The following is a 27,919-nucleotide window of genomic DNA, read 5'->3' as shown; positions in this document are numbered from 1 at the left end:
AAAAAATGTCAGGAAACAATCTGGCGGTCATTTGGTCTAATGAAAGACAACTTTTTGGAAAACACCTTTTTTGTCAGGCTAGGAATAAAAAAGTCGGGAAAATCCAGACAAATCTGGAAGGTTTGCAACGCTGCGTGCAAGTTTCCCGGTCCTAAATCTTAAAAACGCTCGGCTCCGATAATGATGATAATAAATGATCAACAATAAACCGACATACCCTTCAAATGCTGCCGAATCCACTTCTTCTTCGGTGCCGCCGTTCGTCGGGTGCACTCTTCCTCCATCAGCTCGTCCTCGTCCAGCTCCATTATCGGTGGAGTAACGACGTTACAGCTCCCGTCGGCCGAGACTCTGCCCTTCAGGCTAAAATCCTGCGGCTCTTCCTGATCTTGATTCGGTAGACACGGAACATCATTCGGAGAGGCAATTTCACTTCCTTCACTCACCGGATCATCGCCATCGACAACGTTGATCGGAGGACTATCCGGAGGTTGGCTGCGTGAGTCCATTCCGGTTTGGATTTCATCACTGGCTTTGGTCATGCAGATGTCGTAGCAATGGCTGTTGAGGTACGTGTGGTGGGCGTTTCGATGCGATTGGAAGCCTTCACCGAGTTGCTGATATTTGTTCGGTTCGACGGCTTGCGAATCCGCGATCGTATAACCGTAGTAGCCGTTAAACTCATGACCGTAAACTGCATCAGCCACCGAGGCAGATGTGGTCGGATCGTCCGCGTTCCGACCGTTCGAAGGGTACAAATGGTTGCGGTTGTTGTAGATTTTGATCGGGATTTTTGGGTGTGCAAAATAATACGGACTGTAGGGAGTTGCTACATAGGGGCCAGCGACTGAGGGTGGTGAGTGGGAATTGTTGGGTGGAGAGCGATTTAGTGGCCTGAACGCTGGAGTTGTCGTACGGTACTTGGCAAGCGCGGAAGCGGCGGCAGAACCGGATGCCGATGGCCAGGTTTCGTTGGCATAACCTTTACCAAGAACGGATAACGACGGATGACCAAGGTAAGGTGGATATTCACTGTTTAGATTCACATTACTCATGCTAAAACAAATGCCCACGTCCGTCACCATGGTTTTCGTATAGAAGGCTGATCCTGGTGACGCCGGAGGTTCAATACAACCATTAACAAGTGGATTCATCGGCACTTGAAATGGAGGCATTTGATGAGATTGACGTTGTTGTTGGTGGTGCTGCTGCTGCTGTTGTTGTTGTTGTCTCCAGAGAATCGAGTAAGGGAAACATTTGTCCTTATCACCGCTACTTTCAACGTAAACACTGCGCTTCTTATCACTGTACATCGCCGTCCGGAACGCGAATCCTAGATTGGCCGCTTTGAACTGATCTCGCGTGTGATTATCACTGAAAAGTGTTTGCGATAAGCCTTTGTTTGACGCTAATACTATTATATCACAGGCGCTCATTGATCTGGAGCGACATTTTCAGCTTCTAATATCACTCTTCTAATTGCACTACTACTGCACTTGATATCTAAATTTCACCTAACAATGTTGACTACAGGAACTAGGATATCACAGTCGAACAACGGAATCCAGGAACAAGATTGTGACCGAAGCTAATTGTAAGACACGCAAATCACAACGATTCATGAACTTCGCCTTCGCGGGACACATCGACAATTTAGTAATCCGATAGTGTCCAATCTCAGAACTCAGAAGGCAGTGCTGCCCTGTCAGTCCACTGTCGGTAGGTGTGTGCTGGTGGACCAGTGCAGAACAAATCCGTCCAAGCGCGACGAAGTGCAACAAACGACTGACGGTTGGCGAAAGCCCGGAGCTTTCAGTAAACTTCGCTGGATCGTTCGCTTTCATTCGCTGCCGGAGGAGAGAGCGGAAGAGCGAGCGAGCGAGCGCGATTCGTTTTTTGTCCTGCCTGTGCAGCATGTGGGAAATAACAACAGGAACGGGGGATTTGAGGGATGGAATGGGGCATGAGATTCGAGACATTCGGGAGAATTACCATGTGGCAGGCAGGCAGTTGAATACATAGTTGACGTTGCATGCAAGGGAATTATTGCATATTCATTTCATGCCGTGTCACGGCTGCAGGGAGAGAATAACAAGCATTCTCCTTTATTATCGGTGGCGGCAGCGAAACCCGTCGATTTGAATGCAATAGCGAATCTCGCGTGTAGTCTGCCTTCAGCAGTGCTACTGGCGGCAACGTTGACCCCTTTTACATTTTTAAAAGTGAGAATGTGCTTTTACTGAGTGCTAAGAATCGCTGGCATTCTACTAGTACTTGAATAGTTCATGAATGCTTCTTGAACCGACGATCTTAAATTCAAGTTCATCGCTCGGAATAGAAGAAAAGAGTAGAATAGGATGCTACGATGAGCGAAATTCGCAATTCAAATGAAGAAGAGTTGCGTCTGTTAAACGTACATTTAGTTTGAAATGGAAAACAAGAAATTGTCAAGGATTTGGGTTTTACAAAAAGTAATCAGATTGTTGACTCGAATTCGAAGCGAACCGAGTGAGGGTAGCTAACCGTTTGTGCATTTCCGATATAGTTAGTTTCCAGTTTTATTCTAAAAAGTCAACAATTCACTTTATTTATTGTATTAGTTTCTTAATTCGGCCGTCCTCACGAACAAATTACAACAAATCTCACAGGAGGGCACGTAATTAAAACGAGAGTCAACCAGAAATCAAGTTTCCCACCTTGACGTGCAACAATCATTGCCCATCGTTTATTGTGCTTATTTGAATCATCTGAATAATGCAAACCGAAGTAGGACAACTCGGTGTCCAGCTGTGGTTCTCTATCCAGCCCAGCGCAGGAGAATTGAATATTTTACGGCACGCATGCTAATGTCACCACTTTCGTTTGCATCGTGTTCAGGCTTTATGTTTTAATGTAATCTTTTATTTTTAGACAAAATTATTTATAGAAAAATTTATTTTTGTTCAGTTTATTTTTAGAAAAAAAAAAATCATTGTTCGCTAACGGATTATTCAAAAACAGATAAAATCATCAACAGAATTCAAAGTTTCAGGAGAATTCTTTCAGGAGAATTTTTACATAAGATATTTAAATTTTATGAAGGTTGTCAATGTTGTCACTCACTGGGGAGGCTAATTATATAATGAAGCATAATCATCAAAACTGTCACTATCTGGAATCACTAGTCTCTATACTGCATCTAAATTATTTGAAATAATAGTAAGTGGAGTCATACGGTCCTGCACTAAGAACAACATTTCTATGGTCCGGATTTAGAAGCGACGTTTGATCGAATTGACCGTACAACACTCTTCCGAAAGCTATCTCGGCTTGGTGCCTTTCAACAAATAGTCGAATGGCTGAACTCGTATCTCAGGGGTTAAGTATTGCGTGTAAAACTCGGATCTAGTGTTTCATCGGTGTTCACTAATCAGTCTGGAGTTCCTCAAGGTAGCAACATGGCACCTTTGCTTTTCTTGTTGTTCTTTAACGATGTTGCTTTGCAGCTGGGTATTGGCTGCAAATTAATTACGATGAAATCAGAAATTGTTTGCTCCAATACAACATATAGACGACTGCCGCCGCTCTCAAGAGTTTCTTGATTTATTTGGTGAATGGTGCAACCTGAACTGGCTCATTGTGAGCATTGCCAAATGCGAGGAGATGAGTTTTTACCGCATTAAGAGGCCCTTTTGTTTCAGCTACACTATTCATGGTATTGAATTACATAATGTGGGCCGAGTTAGTGACCTCGGTGTCTTACTGGACACAAAACTTACGTTTAATTTACATCGTAGTTAATTATCTCTAAAGCATCTAGGCAGCTTAGATTCATCTTTAAGATTGGATGAAATTTTGAAGATCACCAATGTCTAAAATCACTGTATTGCGCTCTAGTTGGTCCGCTGCTGGAAAATGGTGGTTTGGTATAGTATTATCTAAGCATCTAACATACGGATTGAACGCGTGTAAAGGAGATTCGACATCTACCATGACACCATTGCTGGCCTACGATGCTGGCCTAACAAGCCGGTCCTCGTATGTTCGAATCACGGCTGGGAGGTGCTGCTATAAAGTCAGTAGGATCGTTGCACTAGCCCCGTAATTGTCCTGTACTCTAATGACCGGCTGCGAAGTCTGTCGGTAAAGAAGGGTCAAGTTCTCAACAGGACGTTTATACCCATGGCTTTGCTTTTACGCACATAAATGGAACGCAGGCGCAAAATGCAACAGGCATTATTTGTAGCCAAAATTATCAACAGCGAAGTTGACTCTCCAACGCTACTATCCTTGCTCAATTTCCGGGCATTTTAACGACTATTGCACTCAACGGGATTACTGCAAGCACAGTTTCGCCGGACTACATTCGGTTACATCGAGCCAATTACAGAATGCATAAGGACTTTTTCGAAGGTGAAGGAACTGTTCAATTTCGGTGAGCCAACGCACCTGTTTGCGCACAGTGTACGTAGTTTTAATTTTACTTAACTAAAGTTTTATTCATGTAAATAAATTCAAGGTCGGATGAATTATCCCCAATCTATACCTATAAAAAAGGATTTCTGTCTGTCTGTCTGTCCGGGGGGCGCTTCCATACACATGAAATACAAATTTCATCATAACTCGAGAACTAATCAAGCAAATGGAACAAAATTTGACATGTGGGTGTTTTTGGAGGCATGATTTTTTTCTATGATGAATTAGGACACTTCTTCCTTTTTATGAGGGGGGGGGGGGGCTCCCATACAAATGAAATACATATTCCCTCATAACTCGAAAAGTAATCAAGCAAATGGAACCAAATTTGGCATGTGAGGGGTTTTGGAGGCAGGGATTTTTTTAATGATGGTTTGAGACCCCTCACCCCTGTGGTAGGGGGATAAGGACTATCATACAAATAAAACAGAAGTTTTTGCGTAACTCAAAAACTAATCGAGCTCGAGAAATTTTAGACTCTTTCATAAAACATTAATCAATAACAAGACCACCAAAAACTATCAATAGTAACATTAGATAATTTAGCGAGATAATTTAGCGAGAGGGTCACAGGCCGCGAGTGTTGCCGGCGTCCTGCCGTCGGAAGCGCCGGCCGCTGCTGTGGGGCAGCCCCCCGTAGAGATCACCTCTATCTAGGTTTATGTATTTTCCTAGATCTACTGACCTCTATTACTTTCCTTCAGTTGGGTCACCCCCGCGAAGTGGTACTTTCTACGAAAAGATTTTCCGTGAAATGGTACATCCCACGTAAGGTTTTTCGCGAAATGGTATTCTGCGAAACTCTATATTCCGCGTTATGGTCAACCGAGAATTGGTGTTCCGCAAAATGGTATTCGGCGAAATGGTTTGTAATGATGGCGAATGTTTAAATGCTATCCGCTTTATTTTATCAGGTTAAGCAATGGGGGAGTTGTTTTCTATTTTACTGTGAGGAAAATTTGTATTTTCAAACACCCATGAACTCCCCAGAAACCTGCAAAACTCGAGATTGTGACAAAGGTCATCCGAGATTCACGATTTATGTACAACACAGTTTAATTTGTGGCAATACGAAGTTTGTCGGGTCTAATATATATAAAAATGTATGCAGAGGTTTTTGGGACCGGGAAAGGTTCTTATGATGGTTCGAGACCCCTCTCCCTTCAGATGAGGGGGGCTCTCCCATACAAACCAAACACAAATTTCGGCATAACTCGAGAACTCTTCAAGCAAATGAAACCAAATTTGGCATGTGGGGGTTTCTAGAGACAGGATTTTTTCTATGGTGGTTTGAGACCCCTCACCCCTCTAGAAGGGGGGGGGAGCTCCCATATAAGTGAAACACAAATCTCCTCATAACTCGATAGCTAATCAAGCAAATAGAAGCAGATTTTGCATGTGAGCGTTTTTGGAGGCAGGAATTTATTTCTGCGATGATCTGCAACCCCTCACCACTGTGATAGGGGGAAGGAAACTCTCATAGAAATCTTTGCGTAACTCAAAAACTAAAAATGGCAAAATAACATTCGGCGAAATGTTAAACAATCACGGCGAATATTTAATTGCTATCCACTTTATTTTATCTGGCTTAGCAATGGGGGAAGTTGTTTTCTACTTTACTGTGGGGAAGTATTACAATTTGTATATTAAACTACCCCTGATTTCATAGTTACGTAACTGCCACAATGAATCATCTAAAGTTGAACTTCTTAGAAACTTGCAAAACTCGAGATTGAGACAAATGTCCTCCGAGATACACGATTTACGTACAATTAAATTAAATTAAACTGTGAATTTTTGGCAATAGGAAGTTTGTCGGGTCAGCCAGTAAATAAATAAAACTAACTGGTTTGAACCAATGCACAGTGGTCCAGAATTACAAAAAGGGAGACATTAGCAATTGGTAAAAAATGCGTAATTTTTCAAGCGTGGTGTCTTTGGAGAAGTTCATTAATAAAATATAGCGCATCTTTCTGCACTATTAGGGAATTCATTTGGAGAGTGGGATTTTTTCTAAAATAAGTCCCTTATTTCCTTAACTTAAAAAACCGCTGGGCTAGGTTTAATCTTTTGATGTCAAATGAAAAATATTTTTATGTGGTGCTTGTTCAAACAAGGGCTTTTTACCCTAATTGTCTCGATATTAAGAGATATAAAAATCCATATCTCCGAATTCCATTGGGGTAAATTGATCTTTTTTGGCCATAAATACTTTATGTACTCACTTTATGAAGAATTCTATGGTAGAGTACACTCAAGTCGCTTTTTACGCGAAGGATAAGTCCCGCATAAATCAAAACCGCGTAACTTCCGAAATTCGCGTAAAAAAACCACATAAATTCCGAAATTTGCGTAAAAAACCGCGTAGATTCCAAAGTTCGCGTAAAAAAACTTTGTGGGTTTCAACACTACGCGAAAAAATAGACGTTTTGAGCACATCCGCGTAAATTCCGAAAATCGCTTAAAAAACCGCATAAATTCCGAAATTCGCGTAAAAAACCGCGTAAATTCCGAAATTTGCGTAAAAAAACAAACCGCGTAAGAAGCGACTTCAGTGTATTTATTCCCGACATATGGTTATTTCTTGATGTTTTGGTTAAATAAACTGCACTTTACCCTTATTTTATCAATTATAATCAGTAAAAGTAAATATGTCTGGATTACGTTGGTATAAATTTATTCTTTTTTTCACCTAAAGAATGTTATTTTTATGTGCATTCGAACAGTTTGGTATTTGTTCACAGCACCTGTTTTTTTTTCTTGTAGTTTTGGTCAAATAAAAATCATGCCACCCTAATTTTGCGGTGTTAACTAAGAAAATTAGGGGTAAAATGACTAATTTCATCGCAATCAAATACTATGCTATTGGAATCGACATAAGGTTAGCTTTCTTTTGACGATAAAACATCTCTTTAATCCCAGCTTGTTATAGAGTTATTGATAAATACAGCTCTGTAGTAGAAAAGTAGGGTAAAATCCCCTTTATTTGGCCTACAAACTACAAAAAACAGACGCATGCTGTGATACAAGAACCTCACCATTGAAATTTCCATAAAATATATTTTTTTGCATCAAAAGATTGAATGTAGTCCAGCGGCATTTGGTGATATTGCGATAATGGACTTTTTTTCAAAAAAATCCCCACTGTGCACTGTGAGGCGGGAAGAGTGAGACAATGAGTATTGCATATGTATACCTATAAAATTGAATTTCTGTCTGTCTGTCAATCTGTCTGTATGACCATGACCGGAAACTACTGAACCGATCGGCGTGAAAATTTCGATTAAAATTAAAATTTTTGCGGTTTTTGGGGCCGGGAAAAGTTCTCATGGTTCGAGACTCCTCCACCCTTGGCAGGGGGAGGAGGGGGGCCATCCATCCAAATGAAACGTTTACGAAATTGAATTAATTGATTGGCTTGAACGTTCGGCAAATCTCATTCTTGTAGTAAAATTGTAAAAAGTTAAGCTCTGAACGGACATTTGTGTTATTGGTTCCGCGAAAGCTTAGTGAAAAGTGCGAACGTGCCGTATTATACATCCTGGCGTTTGCACATTTCTATATTTCTAAAGTCGATGCAAATAGTACTGGGCATGTAATGTAGTTTGCAAGCAGATCAGATTTCAGACTGCTGCTAAAATGAATAAATATTACCAAAAACGAATGACGTAAAAATGGGTTGATGCCAAAAAGAAATGCTGCTTAGTTTCGTTATGTACATCAGCAAATTGAATGTATTGCTCTTCAAAATGCAATTTTTACTAGATCGAGACAATTTGAAAAACTTATGAAGGGTAACATTAAAATAGATTGCCAATGGGCGTAACAAAAGTCTATGAATTGTAGATAGAATCTTGTTGGCTGGAGACTACTCGAAACCGCTCCGCTTGCGGGTCAATTTCATTGATGTTTTCCACAGTGACCACAGCAATTGACTTGCAGAAACCATCGACGCTAAATTCCACGGCAGGCTCCAATGCATCGAATCAGTAAACTGTACTCCGCCGCCGCCGCCGCTGCCGCCGGGACAATTCCAATTCCAGGAAGACAAATTTGTCTCCTGCTGCGATTGAATTTCAAATCTCCGCGCCCCTCGTCGTGCAAAAAAAAACGACTAAAATACGTCATTTTCGAATGTCGACCTCGATTTCACAACGCGGTCCTGCTGAGATCCTCCCCCGCTAGCCCTTTCGGGAGAACATTATTGGCAGCCAAAAAGCAACACCGACTACATAGGTTGATTTGTAAGTCCAAAAGGCACAAATCACACACCATGGACAGAAGGGAGGAGTAGCTTCAAATTTCCATCCTGACCTGTGAATAAATATATGCAGTTGCGCAACTAGACGCTGGCCGGTAATGGCGCTGGCGTTGGCTGAATTTGCAGGATGATCAGATTTCCACCGCTCTGCGCTGCTGGCTGGCAGCGGTGAAGTATGAAGCAGAATGAATTCTGCGTTGAGTTTCAGCGGTCGAGTCCTCTTTTCACATTCAGGGTGTAGAAATATACTGTTCTTGCAGTACAATATGAGATTTCAGGGCGAGATGTACGGTTCTGCCCGGATGGGAGCCAGAAGAGCAGATATCGGTTGTGGTTTAAGGCTTGACGAGAAACGAGATTGGCAAAGCAAGGCCCAACCGTAGCCAGTAGGCGCGGTAATCGCATTCTATCACGTTCCAGAACCCGTGGCTTCGTTATTATGCAGCGTTCAATATGTACAGTTGAATTAGCAGAGTAGCGCTGAATGGAAAGCGAGTTTGAACCGAGACAAAAGTTCCGCCTCCTAGCTGTAAGTTTCGTAAACTAAACGAGAGACCCCGTTGTATCCAAAATTGCGCTGGACGCCGGCAATTGCAATTCAAGCCGAGAGAAAATACAGCAGATAGGTAGGTAAACAGGCGCGAACGCGAAATATACGGATCAGCCTCGTGTGTTCGAGTCGTGCAGTCGATGCCTTCGGGGGGAAAATCTGGCGATTGCTGATTGCACGTGACGGTCTCTTTTGACCGTCGTCGCCGTCGTCATCGTCATATTCCTAATGCCGGTTTTCTTCCTCCGCAGGATGTACGCATTTGAACAGCGTTTGTACCATAATAGAGCCTGACATTATAGGCTGAGGAAATCTAGCAAAACTTTAATTTACATTTAATGGTCATACAGTTCAATTAACTGCCACTAAAGTAGACCACAAGGCTCTAAAAAATGGACTCAACTAAAAATTATGTTCGATAAAAATCTGAAAACCTGGTTTCCAATGTTGAATGTTTAATTTAAAAATTAATGGAACGTAAAAATACTTTTATCTTGAGATAAGTTGGACTAACTCTTTTGTTTAGCATCTAGAATGGCTGTGGTGCTAAAAAAAATCTGGGACTTCCATTTTCCCATAAAACTCAAAAGCTCAAATCACTTACTATCTGAAAGCACTGCTCATTTTACTACAGCACTCCGAGTGGTCGGATTTGGAATCTTTTGACAGTAGTTAATTGCAATAGTGCAACGATCCTACTAACTCTATCTAGCAGCACCGCCTAGCCGAGATTCAAACCTACGACGACTGGCTCATTAGGCATAATTCTATTTCACATGACACCGTTTGGCACCAAACATTAGCATAATTATGAAGGTCTATTTTTGGCAAAGCAAGGTGCCCCACATTTCATTTTCGAAACTTCTGTTTTTGTTCAATAAATCTCGCCGCCATCTGTTTGAGTACAGAGTAACTACGGGGCTAGTGCTACGATATTATCGACTCTAACAGCCTCTCCCAGCTCGACCAAATGACGATTGACTTGTTAGACCAGTGTATTACCTTGAAGCCAGTTGGGACGCTATTTGGCATAATTCTTTAAAAATCAATTTATGACATTTTATAAACGACTAGCTGACCCGACAAACTTCATATTGCCACAAATTAAACTGTGTTGTACATAAATCGTGAATCTCGGATAGCCTTTGTCACAATCTCGAGTTTTGCAAGTTTCTGAGGAGTTCATGGGTGTTTAAAGCTTTTCCTCACAGTAAAATAGAAAACAACTCCCCCCATTGCTTAACCTGATAAAATAAAGCGGATAGCATTTAAATATTCGCCATCATTACAAACCATTTTGCCGAATACCATTTTGCGGAACACCAATTCTCGGTTGATCATAACGCGAAATATAGTTTCGCAGAATACCATTTCGCGAAAAACCTTACGCGGTATGTACCATTTCACGGAAAATCTTCTCGTAGAAAGTACCATTTCGCAGGGAGGACCCAACTGAAGGAAAGTAATAGAGGTCAGTAGATCTAGGAAAATAAATAAACCTAGATAGAGGTGATCTCTATGGAGGCGGAGGGGTGCCCCCTGTAGTGGCCGGCGCTCCGACGGCAGGTCTAATGTTACTATTGATCGTTTTAGTGGCCTTGTTATTGATTAATGTTTTATGAAAGAGTCTAAAATTTCTCGAATTCGATTACAGGGCTGGAAGCGACCTGGCCAACTAAAAATAGTGACTTTAGTGACCAAAGTTTGAAAAATAGTGACCAAAAAGTGACCTAAAGTTTTAGAAAAAATAACTTAGATTAAGTTATTCACGCAGTATATAATGTTGAAAACAACTGAAAATAGTCAGTTTGCCCTTTTTAAATTTCGTTACCTCTTCTTTTTAACAAATTTGGGCCTAGTTAACTTCGAAATATGACGCTGGTTTAACAAGCCAATCGTCGTATGTTCGAATCTCGGCTAGGCGGTGCTGCTAGATAGAGTCAGTAGGATTTTGGCACTAGCCCCGTAACTTTCCTGTACTCTAGCAGCCGGCTGCGAAATCTGTCGATGAAGAAGAGTTAGAAAGACGTTTAAGCCCAGGTTTTTTTTTCAAATTACTACGCTATTTCTTCTCCACAATCTGCTGTGCATTATAACAGCATGTGATCTAAAGTACTGCTTCAGAACTGCAACACGCTCAAACAAAGCTTGTACCAACTAGTGGAACATCCGCTGTCATGTTTTTCGATAGGATCGTTTTTTGAATTTTGATAAATTAACCTCACTAAGTTCTACATAATTTTTATGCACTCAAGATTTACTAATACGCTCGCAACGCCCACTAAGCCACGTAAGCCACGTAAACTCAGTAAATCGGTACTGGATTCCTGGTCATGACGGCATAGAAGGAATTGCACTTGCAGATTAATAGAGCAAATAGTGGAATTTTTTAATTTTTCGAATTAAAAGAATGTAGGTGTTCTATTGCAAGACTTTATTTTTCAAATTATTACTTTCAGATTGCAGTTTAGCAAAGCTGAATTTCAAGAGTCACATTATGCTTAGCGATACGTCTCTCATTCTAGAATAGGTTTTAATGGAAAAATTTCCAGCAATTGATAAAGCTCTTTCAACTTCCATCGAAATTTGACGAATGGTTGCAAGCGCGTTAAATATTATGGTTAAGCATTTTTCTTCTATCCCTTCTTAAAAAGGAAAATTCACTTTTCATTGTTTTAAAAGAGGTATTTTTATTAAATTCAATCAATGCTAGTAGAATGAGTACTTAGTATGAGTAGGCCGGATCAATCTTACCGTCATCTTATTCGACATTAACTTTAAGTCGCAGGTACAGGCACTTTTAAGTTATGAATCCCACAAATGTAAGGCGCATTTATTTGCATTAAGATTTCGTCAACTTGTTTGTTCTTAAAGTACCTCTAGAAGAGTTAAAAATATTTTGAAGACTTTACTTACAGATTCTTTGAAGGCAAAATTGATCATCGTATTTCGATTGTTTTCCCTCAAATCGTTCTTTGGCAGCTTTGAATAATTCGAAAACGATAATTGAATATCAAGTGGTTCCAACATGGATTGCAGCATTATGTCCGCCTCATACATTGAGCCAAATTCCCAGCGAAGATGCTTCAAGGCAGCCAAAACAAATTCAAGTGCTACAATTATTTGATAGACTGCTGCAAACTTTTCAACGCTTGTTGTAATTTCGCATTACACTCCAATTTAATTAGATTTTTTTAAATAATACATTCAATTTTAAAAATCTCTTCAGCAATAATTACAAGCTGTTTTTCTACGAGTTTTCAATCTTTTTGAAGCGGAGTTTTAATGAAATGCCCGAAAGAAGAAAAATACACATTTTTTGCTCGTTTACAACCAGTATATTGGTTTTCAAAATTTGGTCAGTATTGCCGGTTTCGGTACTACCGGTTAGACCGCCCTAGTCCATATCCTTTTTGGGAAATTTCTAACGTGCGCTATGCATACGAGAGACAGATTCATCATTTATACAAAATTCATTATATTTTAATGTTCAAACACGCGTAATTGATTTTTGATATTTCAAAAATAGTTATAAATAAAAGATTTGTTCACAAAAAAATGTGAGTATATTCTGAAAAATGCAAAGAATGAAGTGAAGAAGAGTTTTATGAACATAATTATTATTTTGAGGAAGAAAATTATGTACTTTTGAAATCCCTGAAATCAATGACACGTGATTAAACTATGTAATCGCCAGTTAGCTTCGAAGTACGATGCTAGTCCAACACGTCAGTCGTCGCATGTTCGAATCTCGCCTAGGCGATGCTGCTAGATGGAGTCAGCAGGTTTTTTGCACTAGTTCCGTAATTGTTCTGTAGTCGGCCGCGAAGTCTGTCGATAAGGAAGGGTCATGTCTTAGAAAGATGTTTAAACTCAAGACTTTTTTTAAACCATGTATGTATGTATGAATATTAAAAAAGTCCGGTAATTGTTTGAATATTCTACAAACAGATAATTAACTCTTTGTTCATTCACATTTTTATTTTAGTTTTTTCGTTTCGGTCAGGTAGTTAATGACATTCTGCCAAACCTATTCTCTACTTTTTCAAGATAATCGGATACAAGTTTTCATAGGAAAATGTATGAGATGTCATGTCGGTTCGTCGGTCCGAAAGCAGAATTTAACACAAGACAAGTTTTTTTTGTGCCACATGGACTTTGTTTTTTATTACCCACTTTCAATTTCAAATCTTTCGAAAAGATCACAGATCTACAGATCAAAGCAGATTTCATTCGGGTGTATAGATTCATTTGTCTCAGAATGGAATTCACAATTAATAAATTTTCGTTAAGAAGAATTTTCGCCAAATTTCCGACAAGTTCAAATAATTTCCAACATTTTCCCTATTTCCCGAGTGTGGTCACCCTTTTTATTAGTTACGAGTCATGATACATGCCATCAAGACGTATCAAGGGGCATAGCTAGAAAATTTTCCTAGGAAGGTCATACAAAAAAAATCTGATATAGCCTAACCGTGAGGATTTGGAATTATTTTCAATCAAAAGCTATTTTGGTTTGAATTGAGCGTTCCTCCAAAGAAAATAGATGTTAAAACTTAGCCTCCTAGTCGTCTCCTTCGAGGTATGTTGTATGTTCGAATCTCGGTCTTTTCGACACGCGGTGAGGGTCGAGACGAGTTGATGGCCTATCCTGCATGCTTTTTACATCACTCTTGAGGTGGGATCCGACAAGCGAGTATCGAAACGAGAAGTTCGATTTTCAGTAGAGGTAGTCAATTCCTTAGCTATGCAGATGACTTCAATATTATAGCCAAAAACTGCAACGGCGGAGTACTTTTTTACGCAAAGCTAAAAGTGGAGGCAATGAGGATTGGGCTGGAAATAAATGCATCAAAGACCAAATGTTAGAGACTCAAAGAAGATGAACGTGCGCTTCACGGACGGTAAGCGTTGACGAAGGCGGACCAGAAGTAGTAGATGAGTTCGTGTATTTGAGATCGCTGGTGGCCGCGGATAACATCACTAGTAAGCAGATCCAGCGCATTCAAGCAGGAAATCGAGCCTTCGCAAAACGCTGCGATCAAAAGGCACAAGCCCCCGTACGAAGCCAACAATGTACAAACTCTTCATTAGACCGGTAGTTTTTATGGATTTGACGATGCTCACGGAGAACATACGCGCCTTTGCTTCCTCTCTGTTCGAGAGGAAGGTACTGCGGACGACACTTGCCGGAGTAGGGTAACCAACCTATTTTGGACCCCATCAGCAGCTGTACATAATTTGGACACTTGCATTTGATTTTGCTGTAAGTGTCCAAATTATGTACAGCTGCTGAGGGAGTCCAAAATACGTTGGTTACCCTATAAGCTGAAAGCGAAGAAGCGTGTGGATAACGAACAACAGATACTGCTAAGGAAGATTACTATCGTTTATCTAGCAAAAATTGATAAGTCACAGTGGACTGCACACACTTCTAACAAGACAGGAAATCATTTCTATTCAACAACCCCACCGGGACCCAGAACGGAGGGGTCCTACGTGTGATATAGCTGGACCAGGTCTAAATCGACTTATGACATCTCTGAGACGCCTGGCGTCCTGAAAAATTGGCGACGAGTAATTCAAGATCGAGTTGAACGATGACGACTGTTTGAAATAACACGAACCACCCCAGATCAATGCTGCTGGCGATGACGACGACAACGAGGATCGTACAACTAGCCCTGTAAATTCATCCAAATGATCAGCTTGCTGCGAAATTTCGAGCTAGTACATGTAGAACACATTTTCTTCTGCGCGGGGGTTTGAATTAAGGATAGGTTTTGTGCATTGGCATTGGCCTTAGGATTATACATTGGCGGTACTTAAGTGGTACATTCAGAAATATTGGTTGGTATTGATTTTTATTAGAGAGTGGTTTTAAACCTGGAAGTTCATTCGCCACTCATTCAGAAATATAACGTTGGCGTGTTTAAAGAAAAAAGAAAAGAAAAAAGCCGGAACCCGGACTTCAATTTTCGTTCCGATGTCGAACACTAATCTTCTTGGCTGGCCATACAAGTGACTTACATATCGATCCTACTTTGGTCCGAAGCAGCACTCTAAGCTTAAAATGCTTAGAGTATACAGATAACATCCCGCGGAAATAACAAACCATTATTCAAATTTTCAAATTCAAAAATTTCTAGCAGTTTCATTTAGCAGTAGTAAAAAAAATAGAATTATGCGCCCTGTTCCGTAAGTCACGTCCAGCAATGTCTCAGTCACTGTCGAGTACAGGGAGAACGGACAGCATAACGGCGCGATAAACAACTCAAACAAAGCAAACTCAGGTAGCGATCGACTCGGTCGAGTGTTCTCGACAAAAATGGTGTCGCGTGTGATTTATAAAATACTGAAAGTGGACTATTCGAGCAAAGTGCCACACGACGTGACTTACAGAACAGGCCCCTATGAAAATAGTGACTTTAGTGACTTTTTGATGGAAAAAAGTGACTTTAGTGACTTTTTGATCAAAAAAGTGACTTTTAAGAGACTAGCTTGAAAAAAGTGACCAAGTCACTAAAAAGTGACCAACTTCCAGCCCTGCGATTAGTTTTTGAGTTGCGCAAAAATGTTTGTTTTATTTGTGTCCTTATCCCCCTACCACAGGGGTGAGGGGTCTCAAACCATCATTAAAAAAAAATTCTGCCTCCAAAACTTCCCACATGCCAAATTTGGTTCCACTTGCTTGATTAGTTCTCGAGTTATGAGGAAATTTGTATTTCATCTGTATAGGAGCCCCCCCACCTAAAGTGGGGAGAGGTTTCAATTCACCATAGAAAAAAATCTTGTATCCAAAAACACCCACATGTTTTTAATTTTGTTCCATTTGCTTGATTAGTTCTCCAGTTATGCAGAAATTTGTGTTTCATTTGTATAGGAGCTTCCCCTCTTACTGGAAGGAGGGGTCTCTAACCATCATAAGAACCTTCCCTGGCCCCAAAAATCCCTGCATGCAAATTTTCACGCCGATCGGTTCAGTAGTTTTCGATTCTATAAGGAACATAGGGCAGACAGAAATCCATTTTTATATGTATAGATTTGTATGGGAGCCCCCCGTCTTAGTGGGGGGGGGTCTTTTGCCATCGAGAGAACCTTCCCTGGCCCCAAAAACCCCTACCTGCAAATTTTCACGCCGATCGGTTCAGTAGTTTTCGATTCTAAAAGGAATATAGGAACAGGCAGACAGAAATCCATTTTTATAGGTATAGATTTGTATGGGAGGCCCCCCTCTTAGTGGGGGGAGGGGTCTTTTGCCATCGAGAGAACCTTCCCCGGCCCCAAAAACCCCTACATGCAAATTTTCACGCCGATCAGTTCAGTAGAATTCGATTCTAAAAGGAATATAGGAACAGATAGACAGAAATCCATTTTTATAGGTATAGATTTGTATGGGAGCCCCCCCTTTTAGTGGGGGGAGGGGTCTTTTGCCATCGAGAGAACCTTCCCTGGCCCCAAAAACCCCTACCTGCAAATTTTCCCGCCGATCGGTTCAGTATTTTTCGATTCTATAAGGAACATAGGGACAGACAAACAGAAATTAATTTTTGAAGGTATAGAAGATTCTGGACGAAAAGGCCGCGGGCCCCGAGTCTTGCTGACGACGACCCGACGTAGAAAGTGCTGCTTGCATCACATCTGTCTAGGTTTATACGTTTTTCTAGGTTTACCGACTCCAGATAGTTTTCCCTAATCCTCGTAAAGCTTTAATCTGTATGCAATAGAGAGCGGCAAAGTCGCTTTCGCCTTTTTTAAACTGAGCAGATTGGGCCTCTTGGAACCAAACAGTAATTATTTGGTGCACAACATACCTAGCGCCGAATATTATTCCTACCATACATTGAATTTTCCGCACATTATGCCTATCGTCCCAACGTTTGGTATCCCAAGCAATAATTTGGGTTTTATTATACTCCCATGATGGCTTTCATGACCAAGATTGGTCATGAAAACCACAATAAAAGTATAATAAAACTCCAGTTGTGACTTGGGATGCCCAATGTATTTATGCCTAACGTCCATTGTGCATATCGTCCGTATGCCAATCGTCTTTATGTCTACTGGGCCTAACACCAGATTTTCAGCAGTCAGATATTAACTGAATCGAGCTCTAAGATTTGGGTTTCATCATACAGTGCGTCGTAGAATATTTTCGAATAACTAAATACTAAAGTAGCGTCCTAACGTCTTAATAGAATTTCAAATATGAATAAAAAGAGATTTTTCCATGTAATTAAATTTACTCATAAATATTTTTGGTATGAAAATATAAACAAATTTTCCCAGTAATGGTGTAGTTTATTGTCTTTATGCTTAATGCTGTATATTTAGTGTCCATTGCTGATGTTCGATGAGATCAGGGGGAGTCGCTGAATTAATCGTAATCTCTCTTAACGGAAACAGAATTCCACCGAGTTCCAGTAAAAAATTGTTGCTACTAATCATAGTTTCTAGGTCAGAAGCTGGGCCTCCCAGCAGGCCTGGTTTAACAAGCCAGTCGTCGTTCGTTTGAATCTCGCCTGAGGGAGATTATTAGAGTCAATAGGATCGTAGCACTAGCTCCGTATTTGTATTGTATATTAACAGCCAGGGAATCAAAAATCACGAACGCACAACAGATAAAGATATTATACCTACTGCAAATGATGTGACAATATATGATGAAAGTTTGTCACAATTGCGTGAAAGTTAGGACAACAACAGGATATCGTAACTATTTATCGTAGATACAGATATTTCATGACAACCATGCTATTGTTTTCGAAAGAGACACACTGTTGTATGCAATAGGGTATGTTGCTGCTTCGTTGTATTTGCCTATTTCCGTCCTATCCAACACAAATTATTAAAAATATCAGCATTTTTATGACACACAATGCAAAACTAGTTATTCTCTAATATTTTAGTTTGTTGTCTATCATACGCGATCAATCAAAGTGAGCTGAGATCTATTTAAATGCTTTTTATCATTAAAGAAATCCTGCCAGCCAAATTTCTTACGATTTTTCGTGCGACGAAAAAGAAAATGTCGACTAATCGTTTTAATTTTTGTCATTCATAAATGAAAATAACTCACGCAAGGCATTGTCGTTATTCTGCAGCCAGGAAAACTTGCCAGACCTGCAGAAATTTTACAGAATAACATTTGTCATGCCGTCCTACACAAATACAGGCGCGTTAGCTTCGTAAACATTGTTGTAATTTTTAGTTCGGACGATGAAAAATTTTGATGGATGGGTTTTAAAACGGTACGTTGAATTTGAGAAATAAAGTCAGTTGCGTAATTTCAATAATATGCTTTAATAATCGCTTTTCAGTGATTTCAAAGTACACGGATCGGAAGGCAAGTGTGTTTTAGTCAAATCAGCACAAGAACTTTTGGAGTATTCATTAAATCCATCCAACAAATGATGAAAATTACAATGGCTTTACTTACTACGACGGGAATTAGAAATAAACCCTACGTATAATACGCAACAAAAGCAACCTAATCATGTCACATTGTGTTGGCAGCGGTAACCAAGGTAACGTTGGTACCTTACCAGTGGTAAGCATTGTGCGCCAGACTTTAGGTCAAAGCAAGCTAGTCTTTTTCTTAAGTTTTTTTTTGCTATTTGTCCCTTTTGTTTAAGTTGCTGATAAAGTATTGTCTTTAGCCAGCCGACTTGCGACAAACACATATTTTATTTTTATACCTGTAACACCAAACCAAGCGCTTGTGAGAGCGACTGTATCAAAATATATTCTCACCGAAAATTGTCCTGCTCAGTGGTGCGAGGCAACATGTGTTTGTCCTATTATTACATTATGGTTGCTACGTATGTTTGTTTTATAGGCAGAGAATAATCGGTTTATCGCTCTTTGGCTTTGTCGGTTGTTTCTGCGTATGAACAATGATATTTTAATTCCCTGGTAATTTGGGACAAACCAACCACCGGTTGAATTAACCGGGCCCCATTAAAAAGTAAATGAATAAATAAATTCCCTGTTAACAGCAGACTGCGAAGCCTTTCGAACAAAAAAGCAGAAGTCCGGATTCTGTCGTAAAGTAGCACCAAGCCAATGCTTGTTTAGGTTGGAAGCTGACGTTTAACGGAAAGAAACCAAAGTACATAATATTGTTCTGTCAGTTTGAGTCTCTCTTCACGACAGCACAGTGACGAATGCAGAAAACAATTTTTATATTGTTATGTTAATCGTTAGTAGCTATCGTTCGTTAATAAAGTTTTTCATATTCATGATATCTCATGAAAATTACCCGAAAAATGCCAGCAAGCTAAACAAAACAACTATTCAAGTTTTTTTCACGCATCTAGTGTGAATATATAAATGAATATAAAAATTCAATCAGGACAAACATTGGCTTACAAACCAATTTTTAAGACTTAAGTGGAAATAATATAAAAAGCAGGCAATTCGAATACAATTTCGATACCGTTTTACTACCAACACATATTTCAAAGTTTGACAAGATGACAAATTTATACCATTTGGCCCAAAAACAACATTACGAAGTCGTTCGATTGAGTCAATCAAACAGATCATCCGTCTTATTATGACCATATGATTCATTCTATGATATGCATCATTTATTTTACTACCGAAAGGTGAAAGATGAACGCACTAATCTACCTAACGGTGTTTGAATGCTTCTCTCGCTAACAGAATTACGCCTCTAATCGGGTTAAGTCTACTGCACTGAATAATATGAAAACAGTTTAACTAGTAATTAGTGTAGAATAGGAGATCTGTAGATCTGTTCAATTTTTGAAATGATGCCAAAGAGTATAAACAGTATATTAATGCAAACTTTCATTGAAAGCTCATTTTTTCTACATTGAAATCAAAACCTTTCTTCTGAGAGGAGTCAACATAGTGGACCAAATACATATACACAGTTAAGCTTTTCACCCAACTGGGAAAGTTTCCGTTCACATACACACACAGACTCTCATACACACAACCAGAGAGATTCTATCGTGTTTTTACGGCCACCACCACCACTACCGTAACAGCTGCACCTCCTTTTGAGGGGAATAAAATTAAATGGCAAAGCGTGTATGTATATGATCCAACACGTGCCAAAATAAATTGTTTTGGTTTGCTTTCAGGTAACAGACGAAAAAACCGGTTCGCTTTTTCCCCGCGCGGAGAGACACAATTTTGTTTGTTTGTGTTGAAAGAGAGAATTCTGCGCAATTGTAGCGGAAACTAACACCGGTACAGAATCCCATTTATCATACTTGACCGCAATGTTACCAGTAAGCTGGTAACAAAAAAAAAAAACGGGTTATCACTAAAAATAAAACTTTTGAACTGGAGAAATTATTCATTCGATCACCACCCAAAATAGCATAGGATTTCCTCCAGGACTTACCTTTGCCGTATCCTCCGGAGCTGCTGTGGCTGCTGGCGTTGCTGATGGTTCGTTTGCGGGAACCGCTCACCAGCGAAACGATGGCCGCACCGGAACTCGGATGGCGCGGCGAAGACGACGACAGCGAAGACAGCGTCACCGAGTGCTGGGAACTGGCGGTGGTCAGATAGGCGGTCGTACCCTGCGGTACCAGCCCGGTTACGACGGCCGGGGTTGTAATAGTTCCAGTTCCAGCGATTCCGCCGCTCGCACCGTTCAGTGGCGCAATAATACGATCCGGCGAGGCGCCACTAGTCGTCGTTGCCCCATTCTGCTGACCGATACCAGCTGCGGTCAGGATGACCGTACCGTTGCTGATCTTGCCGATCGGCGGCAGAAATCGACTCTCACTTATACTGGTACTGTTGTTAGTTGGTATAAAGCTAATGGTACTATTGCTATTATTTGTATTGTTATTATTATGTACACTACTGTTGCAGCTGTTGGTCGGTATGATCGTGACATCGCTGCTCAATCTATGCGGGAGCTGATGTTGCTGTTCCTGCTGCTCGAGAAATTGAGCCGCCTGCAGTAAGGTATCCAAACCGGACAGCATGTTTCACAGGAGTTCACAAATCTGCAAAAAAGAAAAATTGATATTGTGAACGACGCATTTTAACAGAAAAAAAGCTAATTCTGGTCACATACACACACACCTTGCCAGCTTTGACTCATTGATAGGAGAAAGTAATTTGATTTTTTCGAGCTTGATTCACTGCTCCTTCTGAGGGATTGAGCAACATTCGACTAACTAAAATCTATCCACGTATTTCCGAAGCGTTCTTTTCAGGTACTTCTCAATACGGGACGGGCATCCGTCAGCTACAGGCTAGACGATGGGAATGGTTCCCATAAATATCAAGGGGAAACAGCACCCTCGAACAGGAAACATATATGGTTGTATGTATGCCATTCGAGGCACAGTTAAAAAAGAATGACAATAATTGAACAGGGAAAAAAGAGCAAATGTATGTTTGCAAGCGTAAACATTTGACAACGTTTTGATAGCTGTCCTGTTTACTTTCTTAATTGTTTCGAGTGATTCTAGAAAATTTAATCAATGCAATCTAAAAAAAATTGGAATATTTTTCCATCGACAGCTGCTGAAAAAAATGATTGCAATACTCTCCCCGGTGGGCAATGTAGTTATACATGCAAATACAAAATCCTGAGCATGTTTGAGTGGCATCTTTGGCAGAGAAACTTGCCGAGAGCCGGAATGTGCTCTGAGAGCGCATCCGCGCACGTGAGAGTAGAACACTGTGTTTACGCTTCAACTACATACAAAGCGAACACATGACACGGTCGAGCTTCGTGGTTTTATTTTTTTTCTACCGTGCTTGTTCATTACGCCGATTTGGCTAAATATAAAACTCGACCTAAAGCAGTTAAATGTTTTAAATTTTAAGTACTGTAGCATATTTTTAGCTTTTCGTGGAAAATAAAGTGTTAAAACTTTCCGCAAGCCCTTTGACAGCAAACTGTTGTTTACATTAGAAAATCGTTCGACTAATAGAAGAAAATGAACATTCACGACTCTAGGTAGACTTATATGCAGCTTAAAACGAAGGCTAAGAGTCGTTTCCTGAAGGAATCAAATTAATGTTCTTACTATTTTCTTCTTCTGTTGTGCTGTGCGTACAAAATATATACCAACATTTTCATGAACGTAAATTACAGTAACGCAAATGCCGCAATAATTTACTCCTACTACTCACACACGCAAGCACGCACGTGTACCACACAATGCGAGGAGCGCTCGTCTTGCGTGCAAATCACTCTCTCACCGGAACGAATGACCTTATTGTCTCTTTGCGTGCACACATGGTGCTCTGAAAATAGAGTATAGATAGAGAAGAGCCGATCGAGTACGCAAATATATCTTACATTTTCCTTTGATTACACGCCTTCATTCAACCCAAGTTTGATGATTTTATACACTGACTGTCTGTCTCTCGCTCTAGCTTATTGCAGCTAGTCGCGTCACTTGGCAGTCATCGTAACTAAGTTGTAATGGAGGGCTTAAGCTGCACAAACCCCATGATACAGACAAAACGCATGCTAATGCCACAAAATCTACGTGAAGTTTCATGAATATCATCGCTTCATCTCAGAAAATATCGTTGAAGAACTGAGGATCGAAATTTACTACTTATGCGTCCTATTTCATTCAACCGACATGATTGGAAAGGAACGAACAAAAACTGAAACGGACGTTAAACAGAGAAAACAAACTGTATAATACTAATTCGCAGACATCGGACCGAGCAAGGGCGAAACAAACAAAAACAGAAACGTACCTTGAACAAAGCAAAAAGACCTTAACAACAATTATTTCGCAGACATATTAGCAGACGCAGTTAGGGCGAAAAATATTGCACTAGTATTTTTTTCATCGACCGCAAAAAACACTCAATCCAAGCGTAAACCGCCGAACGCCAGAACTCATACAATATAAGGTGAAAGAAAAACAAACAATGACGCACTAGTGAGCGTGGAAATTCTCACTCGCTGACTCGCTCGAGCTCGCCAGAGAGTGAGAGAGTAGCGCTCACACGTACACAACTAAACTAAACTACAAACAAACGTGAAGAAAGAGAGCGCAACGGAGCGAGTAAAAGGTAAGTTTTCCAACTTTTGAATGGCAAGGTCACCGATGGAGAATGTGTAAAGTCGCCGTGTCATACGATCGTCGTTGCACTCATGCTGGTCGGTGTACAATTTCCACCATGATGAGACTGTATATGTGTGAGTGTGGTCGCGATTGTGCGGCTTATCAGCCAACAGCATGCAGCGGATTATTGTTTACTCCTACATGCATGCATATAAATATGGCCCGATATGGGTTGGTTTGGTTGGATGTGGAGAAGTTCTCCATCCACTCTAACGGGGTCGGGCTTGCGATAATGGAGGCTGCACACCACGGACTGATGGCTGCTGACGTAGAATATTTCCCGGAAAATGCCAATGTCACAGAGTTTCCTTTGTGGTGCATAAAACCATTTATGGCTAGTTTTTGGTTTGTCTTGGAAACAACGAACCACAAGATATTGTCAATATCAATGGCTTTTTCTCTCAGCGTGTATTGAACATGAAATCATTTAACATAGAAGCAATCCGAAAAGATTCTGCCCATACCGACAGGTTTCAGAGGAAATGAAACACAAAATTTACGTGTGTAATTTGTTTCGTTATCCAGCAAATCAAAACCAGTTTTGCCTCTCAGTTTTCTTTCTCTCACTGGCAGTCTTCATCACTATTGAATACGTACAGACAGAGCGTTTGCCTGTTTTAACTGTATTGTGTATCGCTGTGTTCGGTTTCAGTTTCGAAACATCGGTACCTACGTGTTCTGCTATTCAATTATTATGGAATCAAAGGCAGACGTCCAAAACAACACCCTGAGTCATAGCGCACTCTATTCGCTGCAGCAAAGCCTGATCCAGTTTGCAGTCCTAAAGAACATGCTAGCAAATGGGTTCCCACAACTCGCCTTGAAACTCAAACTTGGATTTGCTGCTGAACAGAACTTGGCCCTTGGTAGACGTAGACGGTGGTACGATACGGTTGACGCATCGGAAAAGCATTTCTTTGTTCGCAAGTGACACATGCGCGCGTCCTCGGTAAAAACACTGCCCGCCGTTCTCGCCAGCAAACAAGGACAAACTTCGCTTGTTGTAGAGGTTTCACAGCTACACGGTGTAGAACACGTTGTAACTTCCAGTAATGTGACGCAGGTTGCAACATGCAAGATTGTTACCATTACTAACGCTACCTACCATGCGATGGAATGGTTGGGAAACCGGCCGATTTTTTTTTGAAAACGGTTAACACTAATTTGAAGCATTTTATTTGTACGTCTAAGTCTACTCAAAGTTAGTACTTTTCAAATTAAATGGTATCATACGGGAGATTAGTAGACTGAAGAACAACCAAATCAGAGGTCGGCTAGATTGGACTGGTAAACTAAGCTCTCAAGAATAACAAAGGAAACTGAATGATACTGGCCGCTCGCTGTACTGGCTATGAAGGCTACGTGTTACCGAGCAAATAGACAAGCCTCAAACAACAAACACTGGACAGATGACCAGGTGCTGACGAAACGTGATAGATGTGTTTCGCTTGACAGTAGAACTTAGACGTAGGCAGCTTTCAATCACATCGCATCAAACTTTGCAAGTCTTCTGCTCCTGCGGCAAGGTTCCTATCAGATTCAAGTTTGTTTTCAGCGACAAGCTTGCGAAAAAATTCAAACTGTCCCTGAGGCAAGAAAACCAGTGTTTGGTGCCAGCTACCATTACAACAAGGACGTGCTTTGTTTTGTTTATAGGAGACGAATCCACTGCGACCAGGATTTAGATCTATTGTGGTATGCTGAAGCTCCATCCTTAATCTATGTGCACTGTCTGTCATATCATCTCGGTTCGAGTGGTAGTCACTACTCAGTATTCACAATCTTCCCAATTAGGGACAGAACTTTTTATGGAGTTAACTGCTTTATTCGGACTTTCAATCCAAATAGGCAAAGGCTCCAATGTTAACTCTTAATGTGCGTTGTATTAACACGCCTTATTCGCAGTGTGAATTGCTAGATGTTCCAATGTCATATCCGCAAAGGCGGCAGGTATCTTCAACAGGGCTATCCTGCACTCAGTGCACCTATTTTGCTTATTTAACTGTAACACCTCAACCGAGCAAAATTCGAAAGTGTTATGTATAGGGCATTTATAGTCAGTTTTAATCCATAAGATTGCTGAACTAAGTATTGCTCTATCTTAAATATTTACGGCGCACTCCCAGTTCACATTGGGTGGTGCACCGAGAGCGCTCTCCGCACACCAAAAAAGCAAAGCAAAGCCGTGGGATGAAACGATCTTTCTAAGACTTGACCCTTCTTTATCGACAGGCTTCGCAGCCGGGTATTAGAGTACAGAACAAACAGGCTAGTGCAAAACTCCTACTGACTCTATCTAGCAGCGCCGCCTAGCCGAGATTCGAACATACGACGACTTTTTGTTTTTGATATCTCAAGTTTTATTTTTTATGAGCACTCAACTGGCGTTTTTGATAAATAAAACACGTTTCTTTTGAAAAAATTGCTGCCATCTTAGTAATCTTTCGAATTTCTAAAAACTGCTGCGTAACTATTTAGGTATTGACCTAAGGCTTCAGAATCATCCTTGAAATCCGTTTTACGATACTCCATTGATTCCCGGCATGTACTGCCAGTAAGGACCTATTTTCTAGAGAGCATCTACGGACCCAGCTGCCACCAGCACTGATTCACTTGATTCACGTTCATTTGATAGTACCGTCTCAGGCAAGTAAAAGTTGATATATGGGATATTTGAGAACTAGTTTTTATGTATCTTTTGTAGTTACAATGCGACAAGGCTAGTAGCTTATTAGTAGCTAGGTGAACGTTCAATTAGCTGTTAATGTGCTACTAGCATTGTAGCACCGTAAATACACTAGATACAACCCAGCTTTATTAAGAAAAGTTGCAGATAATAACTAGTTCTTCAATCGTTCCATATGTAACTTATTCAAATTCTGCTTGGCTGAGACAGTACTGTCAAATGAACGTGAATTGAGTCAAAGTGATTGTGCCATCCCTGTCTCCAGAAGTGCATGCTGCCCTCTCTGTGGTCCCGCCGAGACAAAGATGCAGTTTTGGCTAGATTTGGCACTCTGCCACTACGTGCGGCCGGTGACTGACTGGTACAGAGATAACAATAAACCCACTGAACACATCGGAATTTTGCCTGATTAAAAAGTTTAAGACCTTCATAAAGGCTAGACTTAGTAAACAACCAAGCTGTTGGATAATAAGCTGATTTTAAACAAATAGTCAGGTTGTCGTTGCCAAACCTTAGGAGTGGTGACAAGGACAAGCTGTGGTCAATCTATTATCAATATCATGAAGAGTAAACTTTATAAAGCAATGAAGTAGAGTAAAAACGGATTCAGCGTCCATAAAAACAGCGTAAAGTTCGAATATCCCGGCATGAAACTGAGCAAATCCTGAAATTCACGTGATAACTAACGCGTAGAATAAACCACGTTAACTCCGAAATCAACGTAAGTTTTAAAATTTACGAAAAAAATATCGCGTTAAAAATGACTTCAGTGTGGTTTATTCCGAGTTTGAAGAAAATCTGATATGAAAAATTAATTTTTGGTGATCATTTTTGAGTATTTCACTTTTTACAGGTACAGGCTTTACCAACGAGACATCAACTTCCAATAGCGAGCAAAATAGTGGCTGATTAATTTGTTGAAATTAAAAGAATCCACAGGGTTGTGATGTCAATAAGCAAAATGAACGAGATAGTAACATCCAGTTGGTGCCTGTAAGTATTCATGGTTATGTTTGCGAGATTGACAGTGTTCTAGAATCCGGATATTTTGCGGCTCACTTTATATCTTAGTGATAGATGATCATGCCCGATTAAATTACAATTCATTCTAAATTAATAGGTTCTCCCGAGTAAAAGGAGTGCAGAAATCATCCGGCTGCCTGCAATGCTGTCACATCAGTTATTTCGAGGTCTATTCTTTCCGATACATTCGTATTGTCGGATTCAGTTAATAGGTTCTCCTGAGTAAAAAGAGTGAAGAAATCACTCGTATATTTCGGAAGTTATGGCAGCCTGCAATATTGCCACCTCAGTTATTTCGAGGCTTATTTTTTCGATACATTCGTATTGTCGGATTCAGTTAATAGGTTCCCCTGAGTAAAAGGAGTGAAATCATTCTCGTATACTTCAGAAATGGTGGCAGTCTGCAAAGCTGCTACCTCCGTTATTTCGAGGCCCGTTTTTGCCGATACATTCGCGTTGTCGAATTCAGTTAATAGGTTCTCCTATTCTTTCCATCAAGTTATCCTGGTTAGAAAGAATGACTAAGTCATTCTTATTTGACACGGGAGTAATGTCAGTATTAAGTTCATGAGATGCATTGTTTTTCTTTAAACTTTTGATGAGTGCAAATACTTTTAGCCGGTTCGACTCATTGTGGGTAATTTTTGAAATTTTGTTGACATCCGGATTACATAAAAGCTTTTTATCTCAAATGCCGTTTTCTTGCGTCTTGTCATTCTGAAAAAAGAGATTTTCAAAAGTTATATTGTTTAATGTTAAAAAAAGCACTGAAATTATTAGCAAAACAATTTGCTACCCAGACCAAATTTAGTAATTTGTGAGTTTGAAGCTTTTCATTATGAGTGTTATGA

At 40.3% G+C, this 27,919-nt stretch overlaps 1 protein-coding gene across 3 annotated transcripts in view; it reads right to left on the bottom strand.

Moving 5' to 3' along the window:
- Positions 1-24,591, bottom strand: part of LOC128740685 (mucin-5AC-like) — a 76,971-nt gene extending 52,380 nt beyond the window's left edge. Inside the window, exons 1-2 of one of the 3 annotated variants that reach the window (XM_053836248.1) lie at positions 24,465-24,591; positions 20,647-21,262 (exon numbers count right to left, since the gene is read on the bottom strand). In XM_053836248.1, the coding sequence (XP_053692223.1) occupies positions 20,647-21,241 (595 nt within the window). In that variant the 5' untranslated portion in view covers positions 21,242-21,262; positions 24,465-24,591. Of the gene's footprint in view, positions 1-217; positions 1,751-20,646; positions 21,263-21,341; positions 21,428-24,464 lie in introns of those variants that run through there. The other 2 variants (XM_053836249.1, XM_053836247.1) reach the window with 2 other exon arrangements.
- Between the last annotated feature and the right edge of the window lie 3,328 nt (positions 24,592-27,919).

The sequence above is a fragment of the Sabethes cyaneus genome, chromosome 3 (assembly GCF_943734655.1).
Source record: "Sabethes cyaneus chromosome 3, idSabCyanKW18_F2, whole genome shotgun sequence".
Classification (NCBI taxonomy): Eukaryota; Metazoa; Arthropoda; class Insecta; order Diptera; family Culicidae; genus Sabethes; species Sabethes cyaneus.
Note: the sequence above shows the minus strand (reverse complement) of the source record. Positions and strands in the feature narration are given on the sequence as shown.